Source organism: Siniperca chuatsi, linkage group LG4 (assembly GCF_020085105.1).
Source record: "Siniperca chuatsi isolate FFG_IHB_CAS linkage group LG4, ASM2008510v1, whole genome shotgun sequence".
Lineage (NCBI taxonomy): Eukaryota > Metazoa > Chordata > Actinopteri > Centrarchiformes > Sinipercidae > Siniperca > Siniperca chuatsi.
Genome location: NC_058045.1, coordinates 27,779,264 through 27,794,482, shown reverse-complemented (window position 1 = coordinate 27,794,482; position 15,219 = coordinate 27,779,264). Strand labels below are relative to the sequence as shown.

General features: G+C 38.8%; 2 protein-coding genes across 5 annotated transcripts in view; both read right to left on the bottom strand.

Moving 5' to 3' along the window:
• Positions 1-2,404: 2,404 nt before the first annotated feature.
• alx1 (ALX homeobox 1) lies at positions 2,405-7,694 on the bottom strand. Its single transcript, XM_044192443.1, has 4 exons — positions 7,332-7,694; positions 6,584-6,888; positions 6,054-6,182; positions 2,405-3,773 (listed from the first exon to the last, which is right to left on the bottom strand). The coding sequence occupies exons 1-4, from the start codon at positions 7,519-7,521 to the stop codon at positions 3,432-3,434; spliced, it is 966 nt and encodes a 321-aa protein (XP_044048378.1). The 5' UTR covers positions 7,522-7,694; the 3' UTR covers positions 2,405-3,431.
• Positions 7,695-13,265: 5,571 nt separating this feature from the next.
• Positions 13,266-15,219, bottom strand: part of lrriq1 (leucine-rich repeats and IQ motif containing 1) — a 34,318-nt gene continuing 32,364 nt past the window's right edge. For all 4 annotated transcript variants that reach the window (XM_044192441.1, XM_044192439.1, XM_044192440.1 and 1 more), the window contains one exon: positions 13,266-13,706. In XM_044192441.1, coding sequence (XP_044048376.1) covers positions 13,685-13,706 — 22 coding nt within the window. In that variant the 3' untranslated portion in view covers positions 13,266-13,684. The remainder of the gene's footprint in view (positions 13,707-15,219) is intronic.

Below are 15,219 nucleotides of genomic sequence, written 5' to 3'. Positions count from 1 at the left end.
ATATCAGTTCAAGTGGGTCCTACATTATCAGCTAATGTTGTGTCCCTGTCTTACAGAGGGGCCCTGTGCCAAAAGTTTCAAGACCTTTATTATTTTAGTTTATATTGTGCTCACATAGTACATGTTTCTAGATAACTACCACCAAAAACTGACACACTTATACTTAGAGCCATGTAATATTATTCCAGCACATGATTAGTCACCTGTTTGCACTGTACTTAATGGGAACAATGCACAGAGGGTTGGAGGATCAACAGAGGCCCAAAAAAGAAACACCTCACTGCAACATCAGGGAACACATCCAACACTGTTTCCATGGACACTTCAGGATCAAAGCCTCTATGTTATGATGCGTGCAGATAACGTACTTGGGTTTGTACTTTTGAATGGCAGTAACCAGGAAGTAACCCAAGGAAACAAACTTGTTTCAAGACCGAAGCATCTGACACAAGTTACAGTCCTAATTGAATCAAGCCTACCGTTCCTATAGAAAGGGTTTCCCTGAGATGCTATCCACTGCTGACTGTGATCTCAGAGCAAACAAAGGGATGATGTCAGTAAGGAAACAGAAGAGAAAGAAGAAGACATGCTCCAATTACATGACATTGTGATAGATTAAAGAACAAGTACTGCATGTTTTAGGAGAAACGTGTAGTGTTGGGGCCTCATGGAAATGGCTACTATTGATGAATGAAGAGATTAACTGTGTGACTGTTTCCAAACTACAAAGGTGAGGCCCAATTTTGGATGGAGTTTAAAGGATAAGGTTGGTAATACTGTATATTTTTCTTGTTTTCAACCAAACCCATGTAAAGACCAAGTCGAACAATGTAATATTGTTCTAACAAGTATTGTCTGTGTATCTAAAGCCTGAAATATCTTATTCCTCTGTGCCATAGAGCTCCACTGTTGTCCAATAATTATTAAAAACACATCAGCGAGTCACTGTGTTGCACTGGCTGACATGTTCCTTCATTAATATGAACATGGGGACTGCAATTTATTTTGAATCGATCCCACATACACCACCTTGCCATAAATTCTCACTAAATGTGAACTAATCCGCAGCTGAAAATAGCCCCCAACAAATGCATTATTTCCTCCTAACATTTGCTAAAAAAAGACATTGACCAGCTGTTTTTGAAAATTTTTTAAATTATAATATATATATTTTAAATACATCTGCAGTAGGAACCAGTGGACTTGGGGCTGAGCACCTTTTGGTCTTTTCATGGGGTTGCTGACAGTAAGAAAATTATAAAATAACAGCCTTATCCTTTAAAGTCTCGCAGTATAGCGATTCCTTGATTAATCAGTTAGTCAACCGACAGAAGGTAAATAAAAACTATTTTGATAACTGATTGATCGTGCATGTCATTTTTTCCTTTGTTTTATATCATTGTTAATTGAAAGTTGGGGGGTTTTGGACAGTAGGTTGGACAAAGCAAGCAATTTAAAGACCTCACTTTAGATGCCAGGAACTTGTGATGGATATTTTTCAGTATATTCTGACATTTTATAGACTAAACAATAATTACCAATTCAATGAATGAAAAAAATTAGTGACCATTTAATATATAATAAATAAAAAAAGTTGTTAGTTGCAGGCGTGTAGTTATGTGCCACTGCTTGCAATGAAACTGTTGTATAATTAGACAGTTATATCTCATAAGCAACAAAATATCTGCTGAAGATCTGTTTTTAGTTAAATATATCCTTTTTCTTAAATATAACTTCAATACATTTTTAAAAGTGTATGATTATTGTCTTAAAGGATTAAGCTGGTGTTATTCTATATTTTTCTTATTGTCAACAAATTCCACTAAAAGTTCAAAACCAACAGTGCAATGGTCCACCTCTAATTACTGACCACTGTCTGTGGCACACAAGACCAAGACCATTGATTCCTACTGAAGATGTAAATCTTTAAAAACAGGTCACGAATAGAAAGTTTATTTCTGAAAAAGTCTAAGTAATTTCCTTAAACAGCTGAGCACTGCAGTTTTTAGCAAATGTTACTCAAACATAGTAACTAGTGTTTTTCTTTGGGGACTACTTTCAGCTGTGGATTAATGCACATTTGGTGCTCTAGCGAGTATTTATGGCAGGGCTGTGTGTGGGGGATCGATTCAAAATAAACTGCAGTCCCCATTTCCATGGTAATCAAAGAACATGTCACCCAGTGCAACAGTGTAGCATACTGATGTCTTTTTAATAGTTTTTGGACAATGGCGCTCTATGGCACAGAGGAATAAAATATCAGGCTTGATACACAGAAAATACTTAATGATCACAGATTAATTCATGTTGGTTTTGGTCTTTTCATGAGGTTTGCTGACAATAAGAAAAATATAGAAATTTACCAGAATTTCTTTTTTTTCAAAAAAGTGCAGTCATGCTGGAATCAAGTGACATTCATTTATTATGCTTCCATCAGATAAATTTACAACACAAACAATTTTAAAACCTGCCTCCTTTGCCTGCATTGCGTACCTGTGATACAGAACAGAGGCAGACGACAGAGATTACAGAGCTTTGCTGCAAAGCACACAGACACGTCAGTACGTCAAGTCAGTTTGTCTCCACGCTGCTCATCTTCAGTCCTGAGCTGGAACGAGGGAGGAAGATGAAAGGCGCAGGTAAAAAAAGCTTATTCACAGTGCTTAGAAATGCTATAGTGGTTTGGGACCCCTCCCCCTGGATCCACATGTACCCACACTGGGACTGAATCCCACTGGAGCCTGGAGTTTTTCTTGCTTCCCCTCCCTTTTACACTTCATTCTGTCTCGATAAAGAGGAAACACTGAGGATTTCCCGACCCCCATTAAAAAACAACAACAAAGAAAGCTTATTCATATCACAGCTCTCACCTCCACAGATCACAAGGGTTCATCAACCATCTGGTCGGACCAGAGGACAACAGTTTGTGGGCTGTAAAACAATGCACTGGACATTACCCTGAAAGTCTGAATGATATGAATGTATTGCTTTAGTTAAGCTACATGAAGGTCTAGACCACCGCCACCTTTCAAGTGTCTCTGACCACTTGATTGTCTAAGTATTTTAATGATAGTACCAGTCCACCCTACTGTAGATCTGCCTCAGACCAGAAACACAGCTAATTTTCTCTCACAAAACATTATGGCTATTTATTTTTTTTTGTTACTAGCTTGAGCTTATTGACTTGCAGCTTTTAGAAAAAGCTGAGAACCACAAATCCTCACATATTTTCCATTTACGTACTTTATCCAGACCCTTTTTTTATGACTCAGTAGATTTGTACTGATCTGTACTGTGAGTGACAAACAGCTTGTTTTGAATATGATTTCAGACTCTTTGGGCAATTCCCACACTTTGTAAAAAACTGGAAATTCTAAAAATTATTTTTCCATACATTATCCAGACTTTCCAGACATGCACAGGAACCCTGATCACATGGCCCACGAGATGTTGGCCGTGTGCTCCTTGGCCTTCATGCGCAGCACGGCGATGCTGGACGAGCGCCTCTCGAACTCGGGCTTGGTCTCGAAGGCATGGTGACCGTTGGCGGCCGGTGTGAGAAGGGAGTCTGCACTGAAGAAGTTGTTAAGGGAGACGTGGCCAAACTGGTTCTGCTGATTGGGGAAGCCCACGTAGCCGTGGTCGGTGGCACTGGCAGCCGAACGAGGGGAGTGCGAGTAGGAAGTGACGCAGGGAGGGGAGCCTCGGGGCAGCATGCAGGAGGACACCACAGAGCCACCGGGAGCAGGGCTCGGCCACAGGTTGTTAGGAATCTGTTGGGGGAAAGAAGGTTTCAGATACTGGGGAGAATGAGGATCCAGTGGAGCACATACTCCAAAACTGGTTTTAATAGATTGGTAATTTGGCATATACAAAGATTTCAACTACATGCAGTAAGTTTTGATTTTATTTGCCCAGGTTTTGATATATGTATCTGTCCATCAAAATGAAAACACGTGGCACAAGTCTTCTCCAGTACATCATGCTTTATTCACCATGTAACCAGATCTGTCTGTCCATACACATACACAGTATTCACTGGAACTACTGTCTACAGAAGAAATAACCTCTGTGAAAACTGTTGTGGACAGCGATGTGCGTGGATTAACCAGATTGACACGGACACTGTTTGTGGACAGAGATGTTGCTGTTTATTTTTCTTTAAATGTGACTCTCTTTTTTTTCTTCTTATACTTTGAGCACAGAATGTATTGGGTTGGAGGCAGAAATCTCGGAGACGGCTATCTCAAAATCTGGACAAATAAAAAACCAAACTATTAGCATGGCTAGATAAAACTAGAAGTAAGTAAGAAAATAGTTTTTTTTAAGGGTCAATGGGTCAAACGTTGTCTGAATGCACACGGATCCAAACAAAAGACACGGGACATCTTATGACTTTGGAGGAGTTCACATAATTAAAAAAATGTATTATGAAAAGGGTCGTTCAGCCTCTGTTGGCATTTTATTAGATGATCACAGAGCAGACAGGACAAAGAGGACCCCATCTGGTCAGCATACAGTAAACACCACATGACTTTGACATGACATGATTTTTTGGGGAAGGAGCTACAGTTTGCAGACCAGCATGTCCATCTTCAACGTAAAATTCAGGCTGAACTGACAGCTCAATCAGATTCAAATGACTTCATTCACTCTGAGGCAGTTCATTTAGTCTCATTTGCCAAGATTTCAATCAAACTGAGAAGACAAGCCAGTGTAAGTAAGTAGCATGTGAATAGGATGCAAATGAATTTGTTCCTTAATTGTATTTGGTCAAAATAAAGTCACTGAAATGTGCCACTATAGCTTTCTTCCCCGCAACATAAATTCCATGTGATATTTCAAGAAAAACAAAAACAAATCAATGCACCAAAACAGTTCCATACATTTCAATAAACAACTATACCTGCAGCGTCTTCAGAAAATTCAGAAAACTGCAAAAGTGTATAGATGGAACCAACTGGCTATTGCTCAGCACAGCCAGACAACTTTTGCTAAAGTATAGCTTACAGTAAAAAAATTTCAACAAATACCACAAACCGATAGTGGTTTGGTAAAGCGTAAAAGTCCACTTTGAAAGTTAGATAAACTTCTTTTGTACCACGAAAGTATGGCCGTAGCTTGAGAATCCATTTGGCCAACATGTTCTTGATAACATGTGCCATCGATAAAAAAGCAATAATATTGGCCAAAACCTCACAGTCAACAAAAGTCTTTAAAACCCACAAGAATGCAATCAATGTCCACTGTGTTTAGGGAGACAAAAACACCCACTGCCAGCACAATTACATGTAGGACGGTCCATTTAATGACAGTAATCTGGATCAGCTGTAAGAAAGGGCATGGCTGGTATCCAGGGGTATCTATCAGAAACATGTGCGAAGAAATTACGAGACAGTCCAGCAGATTTCTGACCTGGTCTCGGGCCAGGGCATAGCAGAGCTGTGACTCTGACTTTTCCTGCTTTTTTTTTTTTTTTTTTTACAATTCCACCTCTTTGAATTCAACACATAAGCTGCTTTCTGTAAGCTTAAAATGTCAACACACACCCCTCTGAGGAGCTGCCGCCTGCATATTTCCCTCTGAAAAACCAAGAAGACTTGGAGGCCTGCTCTCAGTGTCTGATAGAGAACAACTACCAAAAGGACAAACTGACATTCTGAGTCTCCTCTCACCTCATTTTGTACCTGACCTTTGTCCAAACACCAAGATGAATGTTCAGCTAACATGAAATCTGATATATGGCCATTAATTCAGCCATGACACCTAACAGAGGCTCTAATCAGTGTTCGGCTTCTTATCTTCTTATGGGTTTCATAATGATTGATTTATAGAGCAGCAATGGCTTGCACTGATTTATGCAGATAAAAGCATTCATTTGTTGTGTCTTACAAAAATGTAGTATTTTAGAAGAGAGGACTTCGGAGATCACAGGCCGCTTTGAGCATTAAGCACCACCGCTTTTGACAAATAAATTAAAATTCCCATTAGATTTTCATTTGACACTGACAATGAAAACCTCAGCTGTCAGAAAAACGCTGAACACAACTTGCCTGTGTGTAGCTGTCGGTCCTCGGTAACACTGATAAATCGTAGGTGGCTGCAAAGTGAGTTTTGGCTTGTTGGATCTGCCCGTAGCGCTCCCTTTTCCTCCACTTTGCTCTTCTGTTCTGAAACCACACCTAATAGGGAAAACAGAGAGAAAATAATAATGAAAGAATAAATTAAAATCATGTGATTTTTCGACAAGATATCACATGGCATTTGCTTAGAAAAGAAGTCCAGCCAAATTCTGGCAAAATGGCCTAAAATTAAAAATAAATGAGTCTGCACTGGTTTAGTGAAAAACGAAAAGTGTGTGTTCAGTCAAGACATTTGTTTTAATTATTAAACATATTTTTGTGGTGTATTTATATGAGCTACACTGATGAATTTGATTTTTTTTTTTTTAGCACAGCGGCATAGCTATTGCTCAACATTTGTGTTTTATCGTCTTAAAGTCCTTCTTTCTTTATTTTATGGTTTCTTTTCTCCGTACGTGAAAGTTAACAAAGTAAGAGTCTGGTGATAAACTGCAGGCTACCTGCACTCTGGCCTCTGTTAATTCCGTCCTCATGGCCAGCTGTTCCCTCACATAAACATCTGGATAGTGAGTTTTCTGAAAGACTTTCTCCAGCTCCTCCAGCTGCGCGCTGGTGAAGGTCGTCCGGTGTCTCCTCTTCTTGCTGCTGGACACGTTACTGTCGCACTTGTCTCCCATGTCGTCCAAATCCGTTTTCTCCTGTCCGGTTGTCACTGGAGACGCCCGAAGAGTGCAACAATTGTCCATCGACCTCCCGAGGTCCGAGTGCAAAGTGTCGTCGTCTGTTTTTGGCACACCGTAATTGGCTAGAATGAACAAGTGATGAATTAATAACACTACACATTTTTTTAAACTTGTCATGAAAGTGCATAAAAAATAAATCTGGACAGTACAAATTACTTCTTACTGCCGCCCAATATCAAAATTATAGGTCAACTTTGATCCTTTAAATGTTTCACACTACAGTTATTTACGTGGATTTTTTTTAAATACCAACAAAGCTTTTTTTTAAATGGCGAAAACATAAAATAATTACAAAATAAACCACATCTATGATAATAACTGAATGCCATAAATGAAAAAGAAACGTTTTGTTCGAAAAAAAAAAAAAAAAGAAAAAGAAACGATTGGATGTTAAATTTCCCTCGGGTTTTTCTATTTCACTCGCTCACGGATGCAGACCAACTCCTGCAAAACTGCAGTGTTGATGCACAAAATGTCACAAACACAAACACACGTTTTTACGCACCGTTTTGGTCTCCGCAGGGCGAGGAGCGATGTTCGCCGCTCTGAAGCCCGAAGGCCTGCACGCATTTCGGGGAAGACTTGGTGAAGTACTGCGCGCTGTCCAGGCTCTCCATGACTTGGTCCATGTAGTAATCGCTTGCCTTCATCGCTTGGCTTTTTAAGGCAAACTTATCCTCCATATACTCCATCATCTTAACCGTAATCCGCTCGCTTTAATCAAATGTCACCATAAAAAAAGAAACTAATCGCTGACGCGCACCGATGAGCGGAGCAATGCCTTGTAATGCAATAATTCGCCGATGGAGTTAATTTGCTCTGTCTTGAAGGCACAACGTCTTTATAGCCCCAAAGAGAATGAGATCCTTAAAGAGCCCCCTCTCTGAATATGAAACAACACCCAGCTCCTCCCACGACCTGAATCCAAACCAAACAGTTTGAAGTGATTCTAGATCCACAACGACTCTGAGAGGAAACAATCAAAAGTGACTTTAATTTACAACATGTTTAGACATCCAGAATGAGGCAATACTTTATCTACAGCTACAAGTTGTGACTGAAAATGGGATTTAATCTGAGTCTTTGGATCTCTGCTGGTCATTAATTTCGTTTTTGGGGGCAGTTTAACCTGTAGGGTACCGGAATAAAGTGAACAGCAAAATGCTCTAAAATTTACTTTAAAGGTGCATGGAGAAAAAAACCCCATCTATTTAATTTATCTTAATTAATATTCTATGACCTTTATGTTAGGCAAACTGATGTATAGCCTTTTACTTTTAATAATTAGGCCCGGCCAGATTTGTTCAATCGTAGGTTATATTTCAAGTCTATAAAGGCGTTATATCAATAATTTAACATTTACAAATGTATAAAAAAGCAAATACATTTTAAGTTTAATTAGGAAAATTTAGGGTTTTGTTTTTGTTAGTTCAATAAAAGCATGTGCTGCTTACAGAAAATATGTGTTTGGCGCATGTTATAGAAAATAAGGCCAAATCAAGTTAATTTGTTTTCATTTTTAAGAAATGGTTATCCTAAATTACACAATTTAATCGTTAGTGACACGTGCACGCATGCTTCAGACTTAAGTTGCAGTCCAAAAATGAAAGATTTTTTAAATTAAAGATTTTTTTTTTTTTTTGTCGTGACATTTCGACACAAGGACAAAAACATAGCCTACAACATCATATGTTCACAGGCTTCAAAGTGAGATCTATTTTTCGGTAATGTCCAACTATCAATTACATTCCCCAAATAATTAAAAAAAATAATAATTTTGCCTAATTTACCGTGAATCTGATGTCAACGATGTTCGATAGTTTGGCGTATGTCTATCCACGAATTGCAGTTAGTTATTATTCTCTATAATAACTTCTATACATTCGCGTTTTGGGTCAGATGTTTGCAAAATTATTGATATGGTTTTGTCACTTGTGAGAACAAGTAATGAGTGATAATGACAAAAGCAAAAAGCCTAACCATGCTGCCCTTTGCTCAGTGAGCAGTAACAGTGTATTTCTCTGAACTTCTGCTATTTATCCTTTGTGAAAATATTGTAGGAACAACATCAAATTAGGATTAAATATTTGACATTCAAAAGTCCTGTAAATGAAGTGTTGCCCTTTTCTTGCTTGAATTCAAGACCAAACATCGTCCTCATGCAGAAAAGTTGAGTTTCATTGAACCCAGCAGCCCTCAGGAGGAGACACACAGGGAGTTTTGCAAAAAGCACAGGAAGAGCGGTTCTTCTATTTCTTCTTATTGGAGGAATTATGTTACCACTAACCAAAGCCTATCTCCCACCTCCATGTCTCCACCCAGGGCCACACCACCTGCAACGCACACCATGCGTAGCTTTGGTCCGCTCTGGGGTCAGTGGCAGTTAACTGGAGCTTCAAGGTGCCACAGGAGAAAAAATAAAAATAAATAGAGGTGCTCGTAAGTAGCAGGGGGGTGTCTTATTGGTCTTCTAAGATGACCTCGCACACTGGCTCATGCTGAGGAGAAAATGTGAAAAGTTCACTGTGGTTTGGTGGGTCTTTGGCTGGAAATTCCTGCCACAATAGATGCTACAAGGGTTTGTAAAGTTGGAGGGTTTGGTCACCTTTAGGCCGATCAGTCAGACTAATTCTTCAAGTGCTGCAGCCAATATGTCATGCGAGCCACCTGGAAAGATCGACATCTTCGCTTTTAATTAAACATACTGCCAGTTTGTTATAATATTATGAAGTACTCATCATGGTCAAAATATGATCGAACTGAAGTAATTATCATTCATTTCAGTCTTAATGTGACTGATCACAGTCCAATACAACCAGACCAGGGCCTGCGAGTCCAAGATGTGCCACTTCAGAAGGCAGAAACATGACATCATGATGCCTAAAGCCACCCTTGGGTCTAATTCAATCTATTGAAATGTCTTCAAACTTTGGCTAGCCACGAAACACAAAAGCGACCAGAGTTTATTTTCCCCAAAAGCACAAATTTTGTGGAGCTTATGAACGTCATTTGAGCCTGCAGAACATTTGGCTCATAAAGATGAATATCAAAAAGTGAAAGCAGCGCATTCGTGCTTTAAAAGGTTGTTTTCATTTTGTTTGTTTGTCTTTTGTTTTTCCAGGAGTCAGGCATTCCTGAGCGCTGACCAACTTCAGCTCTCAGTCACTTGACTCAGTCATCTGGGTTCATGTCGACATGTTATACAAGTCACCTATGACTGAAACCAGAACTAACCCGGCAGCAAGGTCGGTCAGACTAAGTCCAGATGCTGCGATACAAAGCTAAAACAAATTTTAATAACAACACAATAATCATAAGAAAAGGATTTTTCTCATATAAACACTTTAACAGTTAAAAAGAATTAACATCAACAGAGCATACAACAACAATCAGGAGTGTGAGCCCACACATTATCACATTTTAAATGACCATCAACATTAAAATATTTTCTTAACATGTTGCATTTTAAAAAACACAACAGATTTAGGTCTAACCAAAACATAGAACAGCTCGTGGATATTTTTCATTTTAATATTCATTTCCTTTAAAAGATCAAGTTTGTCAAAATAACATTTATCAAGAGATCCACAAAAACATAAAGTACCTTTTGCGCAGGGCCGTAAACAGTTGAAGTATAAACAATTTATTGATAATAATCATTGAATCCAGTAGCGAAAAGAACATGCTTTTTATATTTTAAACACCAACTAGACAAACCTGGAGGTACTTCTGCTCCAGATACAACAGGCTGAAATAAATCATGCCACTGATCAATTCTTTTCATTAGTTTTCTCTCCATAATCTCAGTTCAGCAATACAAAAATATCATGCAATTATATCATATAATCAGACTTTATTATGAAAACACAATTGAAAGTATGGATTATCATAAAAATTTAGATATCAAAAAAATGTCATGTCATAATGTAACAATTTGTCTAAACCTCTAGGGGTAATTTTCTCAAGGCTTGTTACCTGGGATATCAGTCCTGCCCTCAGTTTTGTGAAAAGAGCGACTGCGACCTGTTTTCATCAAGTGATTTTATAAGCCAGCAGTTGTCGTTCAGGGAATGAATTAGCTTTGACTTTTACCAGGGTCCAGTGTAGTATTCCCAAATTCTTTATAAGTTGGGTTCACATTTCCAGGAGAGCTTGCACATTCCTCAGAGTTTATATCTACTTCCATTTCTTTACTTTGGTTCAAAGGAGCTGGCTAATTGTGTCAAGAGGCAGAAATAAATAAGAAAATAATGTCATATGTCATTTTTCTTTATCAGTAAGTGTTTGTGGAATTTGGAGTTGAGGTTATTTTACATTCTGAAGTATTTCCAGTGCTGAGACTTAGTAAAGCCATATATCTCTGAAAAATTATATAACTATAATTTTCTGTTTAAAGGATTTCCCTCCCATCCTAATCACTTCATTTGTCTTTTTATGACTTACTATTCACTTCACTTGAATAATAAATATAACAGCACATTACTAGACCTTCAGCTTTACTACAGCAGTTAGTATGTCATGCTGCTTGCCCACACATGCACTGTAGATTGTCTGTTGTAGACATATATGCCTCAGTATAGTGCTGTTGTTGTTGTATTTTAGAAATGTTATTATCTTTCCAGGCAGCAACTGGCTCCCATTAATTTATATATGACATAAAGATCAATCAGATAACTCTTGAAACAGTCAGTCTGCGTAAATTTCGGTCAAAGTTACATCCTTTTTATATTACGTAAAGTGCATTACCATGCAATGATAATATAACATTGACACAAAATGTATGCAGACTTCAGGTTCACAGTGATTAATTACACAACTCGAGCGAGTTTCATGAGTCTGCCTATTCACATATATACATACGGAAATTAATGGAAACCAATGGCTACCTGAAACTGTTTACCAAAAAAATGTCCAAAAATCTAAAGCTGTACAGCATGCATTCAAAAATGGTCAGCAAAAATGTCCAAGCACACTGTTACAGTGCTTTATTGCATTTGAAGAAAGTACTTGGAGGGATTTGGATACAAAACCTCTGCTAGACTCCATCTGACAACATTTGCTGACTTGAGGTCAGGCTGGCAGGGCAGTCTGGGCTTAGAGGGACATTCTCCATCTTATCTAAATGTGTAGTGGAGCACTCATTTTAACAGGCAATGGATTTTGGAAGTCTTAGGTTACATATAATTTACCCATAACCCAAAAGTAAACAAATAGACTGAAGACTGGTGGACGATGGTTTAACAGTATAATTTCAGAAGCAGTAGTTGTAGAGAAGAACTCTCTACTGAAAGCCGGGGCAAATCTGAACTTGTGTCAAACAAAACAACACTAGTGACAAGATATGCATATACAGTACTTTTATGTCACCTGTCGGTTTATGTTGTATGTGCAATAAAAATCAGAATTCTCCAGTATTACAGCTGTGTTTGTTGACGGGGAAACCCCCCATTGATGTCCCCCAGAGAGCCTAAAGAATCAGTCTCCCTCTGAAGAAGGACAGTGCTCTTGGGTTTCACAACAGCCCCCGAGTGGGCAGGACCACCACATCTCTGGCATACGCCACTCTCCAAGACAAAAATCCCCTTCAGCTTATGTACAGTCAAAACGCACCCTCCAAACATGTGTAAGTGAAAGATAGAAGGAAAATAAATAGACAGATGTGCATTTCCTGCCAGGGAGCCACTCTGCAGCTCTGACTATTTGTTTTGACATTCATTAAGTTATCATTTCCAGGCAGCGGACCAGCGAAGAACCTCCAAGCCTGAGGTTCACCGCCTCCGGTAGGGCAGTGTTTGCGGACAGACGCCTTAGCTCTCCAAATTCAAATACACAGACAAGGCCATTATAATCCACAACTGAAAATAAAGAAAACATCATTCTAATTCCATCACCAATGTTTGTGCTCGGCTCATAAAATCAGTAATTTCAAGCCTACTGTTGGTGAGCAGGAGCTAAAAATAGCCACAGAATGGGGAAATTGCACTTCTCTCTGGGCTGTATTAAACTTTAAAAGAGCACAGGAGAAGTGGAAAAAGCAAGTCTCTTCCCATGGCTACAAACTATAATTACTATATTTTTTGTCAAGAGAGCAAATCAGCACAGAAACAACAGTTCAACATCCTAAGAAACATGAATCCACTGGTATTAGGTCCTGGTTCTTATTTCTTGCCATCATTTGCATATGAACCGTGCCATTTTCTGAAGGTTTGTGATTTGGTTCCATGTGTTTTGGTGCTGGTTGGCTGAGATCACGTTCAGGCAGTGACACTTGAGCAGAATCAACACAATGGAACTGCCTGAAGATATTTGGGCTGGTCCAGGTCCTATTGGTCTTAATTAATTTTGAGTTTGAGTTTTCAGCTGAGTTTAAAAAGCTGCAGGGCGATTCTACGCAGGCGATAAAATAGCATTATAAATAAAAATAAAGAAAGTCTTCTTCATGGATGGAAAAATAGCCTTGTGAGAAAGAAATTTATTGATTTAAATTAGGTCATTACATTTGTGTTTTTTTGCATGAAAACATGTTAATACCACAACACAGGTTGTTGTTAGCATGATGCTGCATCCAAAGGAAGCATAAATATATGTTGTCCTGAACTAGATGAACATACTGTACATTTTGAAAATTCTGCATTCTTTGTAAGGATAAGTATCAGAAGAGGAAAAAAATATCAAACGTATCTTTGCTCTGGGTGTTGGGTAAGGACAGCAAAAAAAGGTGATGTGGTTGTAGAATAGTTTGTGTTTTACTTGTACACTCTGTCCCTCTTCTTGCCCCCTCCCCAGCCGCCACTCAACTGGACAGGGTTGTCTCGGAAGGAGATGCGCTCCTTTTTTGACGGAGCAGACGTGACTCGCTTAGGAGATGGAACCTCTTTGGCTGGAAACAGAGAAGGAAAATGTGTCAATATCTCATATGTAAATCGAGCAGTGTGAAATCAATCTATCATAGACTTCAAATGGTAATTCATACGATTTGATGCCAAGCACTCATTGCTGTGCGTTTTGTGTCAATCATGATTTTACTGGATTTTTGCTGACCAGGTCTGCTCTTTTTGTCTGCTCGGCCATTTTTATGGTCCTTGATGACATGGATTATTGAAAATCAATATTATAAAATGGGTTTGAAGGGCCACCTATGCCTTCTAAAACAAACTGTTGCTGCGGCTGTTGTTAAACTAATGTATCAATTCTTGTACACCTGAGGATTTTGGTTGTGGTTTCATGTTGTCTTTAATGGAATTGATGAAAATTCCAACTTTCTACTGTGAACATGGAGTACGAGTATTATCCGTACCATGTAAGTTTGATTTTGTGCAATATATGCAATCCACCAGAACACCTTTGAATGAAACATATAAATTGGAAATTTGCTCTTACAGTTGCTCTCATTATTTGCTAACCGGCCAATCAATATTGCCATTTCTTAAAGCATTAGCTGCTGAAAGCTGAAGAACATTATTTCATGTTGGGTAACTACATCTTGAAGCTCATCAAGAAAACAGCTAACACAGATATTGTTGCTTAAAGCTTACAACAAGCAGTTTGCAACTTTTGACCTTGAATGAATTAAGTATTTAAAAAAGTCACATTAGGAAATTTAAAAGCTTTAATAAATGAGGTAATGGTTGACTCTTTAAGGTTTTATATTAAATGATAATAAGTAGGCTTTTATATTTGGAACTATAGGACACACTATATTATATTTAACTTTACTTTGGTCTCAGGTCTCAGGAGACTCATATTAAATCTCACTCTAAAGACTTAAGTCTGAGCAGGTAAGTTTTGTGTTTGTGCGCCCCGTCTCTCAGGAGCACTGTGTGCTGTATCAGAGGCCCTTACATTTCACCTGGGGATCAGTACAAAGCTTTTCAAACACACAGAACAAAGGCAGTGCTTCTACAGGGCATGATGCATTCCACGTGTAGAGCCCAGGCCTGCGGTCTCCACAGCCACCCCACACAGGGAGCCAAACAGCGGGGTTGGCTCTGGAGGAGGAGGGGGGCCTGGGACGCATCGCAGGTACTGACCCAGCTCCAAATGTCTGCACAGCTGGCACACTGTATAGAATATCCATCCACTCACAAGTCATACCTAATCACACCTCTCTAGTTTTTGATTTAACTCATGTCCGTAGTGTAACGCTGTGCCTTTCCTCTCCTCATGACTTGTGTAATGTAGTTTCAAGATAAACCACCACAGTCCTTTGTGTATATTTTCCGAAATTTTAGGCCAGCTTTGGTGGCTGAACTTACTTTATTAAAGACTTTTGTCCAATTATCTGTTCTAAATCAAAAACAGACTGCAAAACGCACATGTTGCTAATTTCAACACAAGTTGTGCAGTCATGCTATTAAATGTACGGAGATAAACAAATGGCCACACATTTGACC

Excerpts from the sequence above, each read along its gene's own strand:
- alx1 (XM_044192443.1), bottom strand. The coding sequence starts at position 7,521 with ATGATGGAGTATATGGAGGATAAGTTTGCCTTAAAAAGCCAAGCGATG. Across the intron at positions 6,889-7,331 it reads GCCCTGCGGAGACCAAAACG|CCAATTACGGTGTGCCAAAA; the intron begins GTGCGTAAAAAC and ends TGTTCATTCTAG. Across the intron at positions 3,774-6,053 it reads GGACCGACAGCTACACACAG|ATTCCTAACAACCTGTGGCC; the intron begins GCAAGTTGTGTT and ends TTCCCCCAACAG.